The sequence below is a fragment of the Nestor notabilis genome, unplaced genomic scaffold (genome assembly GCF_000696875.1).
Source record: "Nestor notabilis isolate BGI_N333 unplaced genomic scaffold, ASM69687v1 scaffold8790, whole genome shotgun sequence".
Taxonomy (NCBI): domain Eukaryota; kingdom Metazoa; phylum Chordata; class Aves; order Psittaciformes; family Psittacidae; genus Nestor; species Nestor notabilis.
Window position 1 is genome coordinate 78,692 of NW_009912494.1, and position 10,551 is coordinate 89,242.

Consider the following 10,551-nt stretch of genomic DNA (forward strand, 5'->3'; position numbering starts at 1 on the left):
CTTTTTCTTCCCGGGCTGCGCAGTTTCACAGTGCTGGGTGTGCCCATGGGGAAGCAGGGAGGAGCGAACGTTTCCTCTGAACCCTGACAGCTCCCTGGATATATAGGCACAGGGAATTAATAGCAGAGGTGAGCATCATTTGTTGTGCATTAGGAGCAAGGCAAACAAGTGAATTTAGAGAATGGATGTTGGAGGCAGTATCAGATCTGCCTCTTCAGTTATATGGTTGCTGTGAATGTGTATTGGCAATTGGCAGTGTTACCAGCTCTGCTTTTCAGTAAGGCTACTCAGCACTGCAGTGCTGATTTAGCTCATCTGCTCAGCTGTTTATAATTGCATGATGCTTAGAAGTATTTGGAACTACATTTTCCATGTTGCAGGTTGTCTGGCACTGGCTGTGCAGAAACTTCGAGTTTGCCAACCTCATTGAGCAGGGCTAATGCAGGGGCCTTGCATCTTGTTTCAGCATGGCTGGAGGATGGGGAGAGAAGGTGGTTGGTCTCTTCTCCCAAGTAACAAGTGATAGGACAAGAGGAAATGGCCTCAAGCTGTGCCAGGGGACGTTTAGACTGGATATAAGGAAAAAATTCTTTACTGAAAGGGTGCTCAGGCACTGGAACAGGCTGCCCAGGGCAGTACTGGAGTCACTGTCTCTGGAAGTGCTCAAAAAGTGTGTAGGTAAGGCTCTTAGTGATGTGTTCTAGTGGTGGGGCCGTCAGTGCTGGGGGAATGGTTGGACTTGATGATCTTAAAGGTCTTTTCCAACCTTGTTGATTCTATGATTGCTTCACTCTGATGTTCCTGCATTGCCTCCTCCTCACCTGCCTGCCTGGGTACATGCAGGCTGCGAGGGGATGGGCTCTGTTTACAAAGGGGTTGCAGGGTACCAGACTACCAAGAGCGTGCAACTTACATCCCCCTTCTCCCTGGGGTGCCAGTACAGCTGAATGTGAGAATTCCATGATTCTACATGGAATCAGAAGCAGCGGTTTCTTGACTCGAAGGTCACTGCTCTTACAAATTTCAAACCCAGGTCCCACAGCACCAGATTACAAGAGAATCTCAATGAGAAAGGTTTTCTAACCTGGAGGAAACTAAGGGCCTTTGCCATCACTGAGGGATACTTGGGATGTCTTTGGCCAGAAAATCCTCCCTTCAATTTAGCTCAAGGAAAACCCCAATATGGGAAATGTCACCTTAGATAAGTAAAACCCAGCCAAGTTCTGAGCAACCCAAAACAAAATGCAGCAGTGGAGAGTGTGAAGCTGTCTGCATTGCCTGGAGCACTACCATTCATTCCCCTGCCTGTCTGGTACGTTCTTGTGCACGTATGGTCACTGTTAATTCTTGTTGGATTCTTCTAATGAATGTTGATGAACTGTTCAGCCAAGAAGACTGCAGAGCTCTGCAGCCGCAGAGAGGCTGGAGGAACATCTCCTGGTCTCTTTCTCCTCCCCTGTGGACAGGCACCGTTTCTGTCCGTAACCCATAGGAACTAATTTCTGTTTCATAATGGAAATACTAATGTCAGGACTCCCTCCTTACCCAAAGCTTTCTCCTTGAGATTGCTCCTCTTTGCTTTCCTAATTGCTGCTGCTCAGCTGGAGGTGGTGCACATCTTCCAAACGCATTATTTTGTTATCCTGTTACTTACCAAAGGGGGAAAAAAAATAGAGAGTATGAGAGAATATTGCTTTGTGTGGAGCTTTCCTCGCCTTAACCCCTTCTGTGCTGATGTCAGGCGCTTTTCTCCAGCACAACATGTTTTGCTATTGGCAATATGAGCTTGTTGGTCTGAAGCTCGGGGTGTGACGGAGCTCTGATGTGAAGAACATCTAGAAATTATTTCTGCTGGAACCTGAGGATGTCTCTAAAATGTCTTCGCTTACTAAAGCATCGTTTTTTGGGTCACTCCGCAATGACTTGTAATAAGACAGGACTTGCTGAATTGATATGAAGCATTGGGTGATTTGGGTGAAGCCCTTGGAATCGGGTTGGCTGACAACTTAATGCTTGGAGTTACCTTTCCTTGAAGACTGGCAGGTCTGGAGCCTGTGGTAGCAGAGCCTTGGCGTGGGTGCTGGAGCCATGCTCCATGTGGTCCTTAGGGATTGACTTGTTGGACAAGGATCACAGAGGTTTGGCTTGCTGCATCTCTGCCCTTGGCTCCTGCGCCACACTCCTGCACGTCACCAGCCAGGAGAGCTCACAGAAATGCTATTTCTTCCAGAAACTGCAGAAATGAGCAGCTCTGAGCCTTTTGTGTGCCACCCCACTGATGGAGGTGGTGGGTCACCAGCTGGCAGGGCAGGGCAGGTCACCCGAATCCTTTTGGGTTTTTTGGGGCAAAAAAACCCCAACAGTTGGCTGTAGTAGAGCTAGGATGGAATAATGATGTACATGGGCACAATTTTGTATGCCACACCTGAAGAGCCCTCCAGGCAGCACAGCGGGGCTGGGGGCAGGCAGGGAGCTGGACTCGTGCTTGTGACATTCAGCAAGTGGCCTTGGGGAGGGGGAGAGTGAGCGGTCAGTGGGATTCACCTGCCTGTGGGTGAGGGAGAGCAGAGGAGCAGCGTGGTGCTGCTGGTTTGGCCTGGCAGAGGCGGGGGCAGTGTGATGGGCAGCTCAGCTTTTGAGCGAGGCGGGGATGCTCACAGCCTGCAAGCGTGAAGGAAGGCAGCTATAAAGCCAGAGGTGTGGGCAGCAGGTCAAATGCTTTTGCTTTTTTTTTTTTGCTGCCTTTTTTCCCCCTGGTTGCAAAGCCTTTCTTGCTTGCTCTACTCATTTCCAAAGCTTAGGTTGTTCCTTAATCCACGTTGCTAAAATTCTGTGTTAGAGGATCAGCTTTTCTGTGGGAAGACTGCTGTACTTCTCTCTAATATTGACTGTCTTTCTTTCTCTTGTTTCCCTTCTTAGATCTACAATGAGAATAGAAACCTGTTTGAAGTCAAGGAGAATGTGCCCAGGAAATTGGTGGAGAAGGTCGCAGGGGACATTGAGAGCCTCTTGGCCAAGAAAGTCCGTGCTTTAAAGGTAAGGGGATGGCCCTGGTGCCAATCCTTAGATAGATATGATCAGTTTAAAGAAGAGGGCTGATGCTGGTGTAGCATTATGATCTCTGCTTCAAAGTAATTGCAATGGTTGCATGGCCTTTTCTGGGAACTGCTTCCTGCAGTTGCACATTCATATGGAGTGTCTGGGGTGTGAGGTGAGGGTGTGTCACAGGAGGATCTACTATAGGAGTCCTCTTGCTTTTTTATCTCCTCCCACCACCATGGGAGCACCTGAAGGTTCTGCAACAAGAATACAAGTGACAGCAAAAGCCTGGCAGCAGATTTGACCCACTCATTTAACTGAGGTGTGCTGAATGGGAGCAGGTTCCCTGCAATAGCTCATGGACGTGTGTTGGACAAGTGGGGGTTTTCCCATTGAGGGGAAGATGCACTGAAACATTTGTGCCAGTGCCTGGTACTTAAATCCTGTGACTCTGAGTGTGAGTTGCCCTTGTGGGTGCACACATTTCCAATCTACCATTCTGTTTTGTAACGCTCCTTTTAAAACAAATTCATTTTATCTGTAGTGGAGCAAGTTGACCTGCTCATGGTGCCACCTCGGTGAAACTCGGTGGTGGCTTTAGCGAAGCAGCAGCAGGGCTGTGCTCTGCTACAGCATTCTCTGCTGCTGGGAAAGAGACAAGTAATTGCCTTCCTGGAGAAACAGAGATATCCTCCCCACTGCAGAGGGGTGTGGGAGCCACGGAACAGTTTCATGCATAGGAGCCATAGTGTCCTCTCAAATATTTCCTGTTGGGTTTGGGCAGGACTGGTTAGTGTGTTGTTAGGGGCTCACCTGGTGCTGGACCTGACACAAAGGAATGATTCTGGCAGTGCTGGTTAGATAGTGAGCACTTGGGGCTGGTTTATTGTAGTGGGAACAATGATCTGTTGACCTGGATTAGTCCTTTCAAGAGGACTCCATCAGAGTGCAGTCTCTGGATGGAGCAGTTTCTTACATCCAGCTTGCACATAGATTCTTGACATGCAGGATTGGTGGTACTGCCAAGATCTGGAAATGGGGAAGTTGATGGGGGAGGAGAAATTGGATCTTCTGAATTTCTTCCACATTGTGTTAAGCTCCTCTGAAGCAGTGGGGCTCCCACAGCTTCTTCCACTCTGCAGCCTGTGTTTTCTTCTGCCTCAACTCTCCCCTTCGTTGAATCATCTCTCCTGGAGTCATTTCCTCCCCTTCTCTCATGACTCATGACAGTGATGATGACTTCTTGAAATACATTTTTCAGCATCTGAGTCAGGTGGGACTCCATGTATCAGCCAGGGCAGGTGGGGAGGGAGAAATGGAGCCTCTCCTCGATGTATGAGTTGCCAGGTCACTCATGTGCTCACTATTGAACAGAGGCATCCCTGTCTCTCTTGCTGCAGAAGAGAGAAGGGATGTTGCCTGTGCTTTGGGGCTTTGTAGGAAGGTGCTAGCCAGCCTTTGGGCACATGGTTCAAGAGTGCCATTCTGATTAGGTGATGATTCAATCCAATCATCAAAAAGCCTGTTTTTCTCTGTTTCTAAGTGAAAATATTAACATGTCTTTACTAAACTGTATGCAGAGCATTTTTTAATAATACATAGGATCTTGCCTTCTTTGTTGCATTTCTAAGTAACAGAAATCAAGCACAAGGAAACCAAACTCATCTGTCTGGCCCTGACAGCCCTGGTGCAGCCTCGTGGCACAGGTCTGGCACTAGCAGGACACTGATTTCCCATGCGCATTTCGGACGAGTGCTGGAGCCAGGTTGGGGTATGTGTGTGTATAGAGAGGATAATTGCTTCCTAAAATAAGTCATCTGCGTGGGGCTGGTTATTTGGATGCTGTCCCTCCTTTTCTGTTCCAGACTGTTGTATCTGATGACAGTCTCATCATGGGACAGAAAAATTCCTAAGAAGATCTTTTTGCAGTCCCCACTTTTCCAGCTGGCACTAGAAAAGAGCATCTGCATTTGGATCCTGGGGGACTTGTACCCTGTGTCCCACACAGGTCTCTGTTTGACAGGGATTTGCACTAGCTGCCCTTTTCCCCAGCATCCTCCAGTCTTTTCTCTATGATGATTTCACTACTTCAAGCCTGCCCTCACAGTCTCCTTTGGGCTCTGTAGTTCAGCTGCCTTTTATTCCAGAGGTTTAGCAGGAGGGGAGGTAGGAAGGATCATCTTCAATTCCAAAAGTAGAGCTCATATGAAGTGGAAGTAATAGATATTGCTAAGGTGGAGTAACACCTGAGGGAGATGACATAACTTTTACCCTGTGTATTGCATTGTGAAGAAGGTCCAGAGATACTGCTATAGGTGAGGCATAAGGAAACAATATGTATGTTCCCAACCAGGTGCTTTAAGGGGCTGCTCTTGTCCATGCTCATGAGCTTGCCCTTGCTAGGGCTAAGGCAGACATCTTCCCTCATGCATGAAAAGGAACAAGGTGGCAGGTTGCCACTTCATAAATCCCCATTGTGTTTTCCTTGTGCTGAGAATTGCAGCTGGCTGGCTTGTGGTTCAACATCATCTGAGACTAGACCTCAGCAGGATGGTTTGTTGCCAAATAGATTCTTTGCTACTTTTTTAACTTAAATTTGATGTTTCTTCTTCAATCTCTCAGTGTTTCAGACCCCTCCTTGCCTTTTTATGTGCACAGAAGGACATGTGCAGGATAGCGCTTCTTGGGTGAGCTTGTTTAGGAGACCAGATGTTGGAGTTTGATGCTGGTGGAGCACTGAGTGAACCAAAGCAAGGCCATCGCCTGGGGATGGGCACAGGCAGCTGCTGGCTCTGGATTCCCAAACCCAAGGGGCATTTTTTCTCTCTTCTCTTCTCTATGTGTAGCTGTTCTAGGATTCCCCAATTCACCTGTAGTGAAAGCCTCAGTGGCTGTTTGGTGAGGTTGGTGACGATGAGCTGTAGAAAGTTCTCCATAGAACGGAAAGGAAGCAGCAAAGGTAAAAGGCACTGGAAGGAGCCTCCCTTGCCATCAAATCCAGCTCCTTGCCTTCTCCATGTACCTAGATCACAAGGGAATCTCTTCTTCCCTTGCCTGTGCTATTGCCATTCCCACTTTGTGCTCTGCCAGTAGACCAGGGCTGCTTCTTCCTGCCATACCATGTCCCTGATTGCCCCAGCTCTGCTGCTTGTGGCCACCAAGGAGGTCTTGGCAGCCCAGCCCTGCTTCCTCACCTGTGTTGGCAATGCCAAATGCACAGATCAAAGCAAGGGGGTGGCAGGGGGGCTGCTGAGGCCATGAAAGACTTTGGCCAGTGTCTGTGCAAGTGGCTGAGGGGTTGCTGCACCATTTCTGATGTGCGAGCCCAGCACCCCAGGTGGTTTTCTACTGCTGCAAAAGCATCTCTGCAATGAAAAGGTGCTGGGGGAACAGGAGGAGGTCACTGCTTGTGGTGCAGGATCTAGGAGGGTATTTCCCCCTCTCCTTCAGGTCACAGACACTCCAGACCTGATTCTTTCGTAATACCAGGTGAAGTGTCTGAGCGGTGCTTCCGGGTCTGGCCTTGCCTGAAGCTCCACAGACTGAGGGAAAGGAGTTGTGATTTGGTGGAGGAGAAGGCTGAGAGATGGAAATTTAGATCTTCGGGTATGTTTTAGGCTTGTTTCTACTTTTTATACAGTTCTTGCAAAGGCTGATTTTGGATGCTGACTGCTTCATCCTTCACATACTTAACCACAGACAATTTGCTTTGCCTTCTGAGAGCAGCACATCCCACGGTTTACTGAGTGGGTTATGCCCCGAGGTGAGCTATTAATACACCATGACCAGCCTAAAGACTGCTGTCTATGCTGGTGGTCTTCCCCATCTCTAAGAAGAGGTCTCCTGATCCATAAAACATGGTATGAATGTCTGCAGGCTCTGGCATTGCCCCCATGGGATGCTGGTGACATGGCTGGACTGGTATCTTTTCCCAAGAGCTGTTTTAGTTTTGCATATTGTACATCACAGGCAAAATCTTCTGACTTAAGGTGAAGTTTGATATTTTCCCAGTGGACCTCAGCTGTGTGCAGTACCATGTGTTGAGCAGAAGTGCAGCGAGGTGGCATTTCATGTCTTGGAGAATTCATAATGTGTATTGTATATGTGCATGTTACACAGATGTATATATGTGTAGTAGTCTTGGTGCACCTTGCGCGACTCTGGTGATGTGAGAACTAACATCACTTACCAGTAGTTAAGAGAGAAGTTTGTGGGATTTGCTTATTCTGCTGTTGGGGAATTTAACTGTATATTTTGGGTGCAAACTTAAACAGGGGAACTTTAGGTTAGATATAAGGAAGAAGTTCTTTACAGTGAGGGTGGTGAGGCACTGGAATAGGTTGCTCAAGGAAGTTGTGAATGCTCCAACCCTGGCGGTGTTCAAGGCCAGCTTGGACAGAGCATTGGGCAACATGGTTTAGTGTGAGGTATCCCTGCCCATGGCTGGGGGTTGGAACTAGACGATCTGAAGGTCCTTTCCAACCCCAACCATTCTGTGATTCTATGATTTTTGTTGCTATGTGTTTGGCTCCAGTGTGGAATAAGCACTCAGTGGAAAGGAGGGCTTTGTTAGGAGGGTTCAAGGCTCCTGTTCCTTCAGCTAAGGTGTAGAAGCTCACAATACATTTCACTGTAGGCTTTCAGATTTTCCTGTAGGAAAAGCTACACTTGGCATTAGATATCTTCTTTTGCCAGAAAAATTATTTCAAAGGACAAGAGTGGGTATTTTCTGTGTTTTGAAAGCATGCTGCAGGGATGCCTAGCTGGGTTTCCTGTGGCTATGAAGCCTGAGCATGGCTGTAGGAGTCTGGCATTCCCATCTTCCTTTACCTTGGATCCTAAGGGATGGTGACTGGAAGAGCTGGGATTTGGTGCACCACGAAGATGATCAATCTGGAAATGAATAAAGCTTGGAGTTTTATACTGCCGTAACCAAACTCCTCAGTTTTGTCTCTGATTTCCATCCCCTGCCCTCATTTGGGGTTTTCCTGCTTACTGGCATTTTTTCCTTGCATGTTCCTTCTGATGTGATGGTGCAGTTAGTACTTGGCCATGCTTCAGGATCCTCAGATGGAGCATGAGGTGGGAGTTTGGTGCTTTACTACAAAGTACTTAGCAAGCCAGCTCCTTGGGGGTGAGAGCTGGTCAGCAAGGTAGGAGCTCAGGCCGGTTGTGCTTTTAGTCCCGGCTCGGTGCATTACTGCTCAGCTGGGACAAGTTCCAAGCTCTATTTACGTCTGGCACAAACATATATCAAGAGTGCAGAGGAGATTTAACTGGACAGGTTTATCCCTTTAACAGTTCTGATAGCCCTGAGATGTCCCTTGCAGGTTATGTGGTGAACAGAGTGTTTATCAGCTCTTCTGCTCCCTGATAGGGACAATAAAAGGCTTCATTTGTCTGAAGAGCTGCAAAAACTGGCATGCAGCAAAGCATCTCTCAGCCCAGTTCAGAGCATCTCCCCACTCCCTCCTTTCTTGGCAGCACTGACCTCTGTCGTGGCATGGGCTGGTAGGAAATCAGCAGCGCGGGCACAGCAGCTTTGTCTTCACTCCTTTGCTGTTGGGGATGTGCGTTCCTCTGGTCTTGCTGGCATGTGGTATTCAGGGCAGGCAGTGAAGGGGAAGCCCTGGGGTCGTGCTGGATTTCTCCTCTGATGCTGGCACTGCAAGGTCCTGTTGCCACGTTGCTGCCCTGCTGAGCTGCCTGAAACGAGTTCTTCCAGGCAAGTCATTGGTGTGTTCAATGAGAGGGATCCCAGGACAGGAGAGGGCCCCTCCTGAGCTGCAGTGCATGTGGGTTCGGGTTGGGTGGCACCATGCGGTGCTGCACACGTGGCCCTGGTGGGTTTTCCTGCTGCACTGTGAGATATGGCCCTGGATTTTACCTGGTAGGGGATTTCTGGGCATGACAGAAGACCACAAGTGGTCACTCCCTGGCCTGCTGGGTCCCAGGCCGGTGTCCAGTCTACGGGATATGTTACCCATCTCATCTAGACAGCAAAATGGGGGAGGAAAGAGGGAATAAATGTAGTTCAAGTGAGCTCAGATGCAGCCTGTGGTGGGATGTGGGGCTTCATTGCCCCATGCATACCCTCCCTGTTCCAGCCACATGGCCATGGACAGGAGCAATTCCATTCATGGAGAAAGGACTACAACCAACATAAATGTTGTGCCTGCTGAAGTACAGAACATTTAAAGGTATGATCTCTGTGCTTAATTCATAGTGACAAACCCACCCCTCCTCCCGCTGCTTTGCAAATTGGTTGGTGGCTTTTGTTTTTAACTCTATTTTTAATTTGCTCCTAATCAGGCCCTGGCTGCCTGTCCCTATGTATTCATGTATGTATTTATTTATTCAATCGTGTGTGCGTTTTCTTCTGCCTCACGATTTGTTCTTGTGCTGGACCTGCTCCAGTAATCCAATTTGAATCCAATCTCCCAGGTCTGGAATTCTAATTCACAGATTGCAGAGGGGAACCATACAATGCCCATAGACCAGGACGGGGGTTTATTGTCTAATCTAATCAGGGACAATCAGATGTTTGTAACAAGTCTATCAAAACTGTATTGGGCCAGTTTGCCAAGCCATGTAACCAGCTTTCTTAATAGCGCTAACACGATTTGGGGCTTCCTGCACTTTCATGCAGATTATGTTGAAGGTTTCCCTTTCTTCTCCCATGAACACTTGGCAGCAGCCCAGCCCGATGGGCTTTACACCTTTGTAAGCTGCTTGGTGCACTCTGCAGCGGGAGGTTTGTGAGGACACCGTGGCTCCTGCTGCGCCTCCCCCGGCACCGCATGTGCTGGAGGTTGGATGATCCCGTTTGTGGGCACCTGTACAAGGTATGGGCTCAGTGCCACAAATGCATCCAGAGCTATGGATAGGGGAGTGAAAAGTGATGGTGCTGACCTGATACAGTATTCAGTAAGTTTCCATAGTGGGACACTAGCCCTGCATGCAGGCCATCAGCCGTCAGGCAATGTGGGCTTGCCTGGCTGTTGGTAAAGAGAAAGAAACCTGTCCCCTCTCTTGCCCTTCGTGGGTTGAAGCTGTTGGTTTTGGGTACTTGCTGTAAGAAGCCCGGACAGTTGCTATTCAGGGAAGAGACCTCTCTGGGGGTTTTTTGGGATGCCCTCTCAGGCCCTGGAGCAAGAGGAGGCAAGACCAGTTCTGCAACTGAGCTGATGTCTCTTAGTGTATAGGTCTCCAATGCAGAGTGGAGTTACCTTACTTTTCCTGTGCAAATAAACAGTTTCCTGACTTTCCCCTTCCTGAACACTGCAATATCCGTGTGATCCCTGGCAGCTAGCTGATAGCCAGGAGGTGAACTTGCACTGCTTCTCACACTCCAGGTCTGTACCAGTGAGCTCTGCATCTAATGCCTTTACCCAGGGACTTTTTTTAGGCTTATGGATTCTTCCCTGCCCCAGAGCATCTTTATTTTGGCAGGTACTATGTGCTGCACTCATCCCTGAGGTAGGCACGTCAAGGGGAGCTGCAGCAACCCGC

At 48.6% G+C, this 10,551-nt stretch overlaps 1 protein-coding gene across 1 annotated transcript in view; it reads left to right on the top strand.

The window, feature by feature from the left end:
* CACNA2D2 (calcium channel, voltage-dependent, alpha 2/delta subunit 2) overlaps positions 1–10,551 on the top strand; it is a gene marked incomplete at its 3' end in the record, with an annotated part of 173,142 nt that overhangs the window by 55,451 nt on the left and 107,140 nt on the right. The window contains 1 exon segment of the mRNA XM_010019736.1: positions 2,920–3,036. Coding sequence (XP_010018038.1) covers positions 2,920–3,036 — 117 coding nt within the window.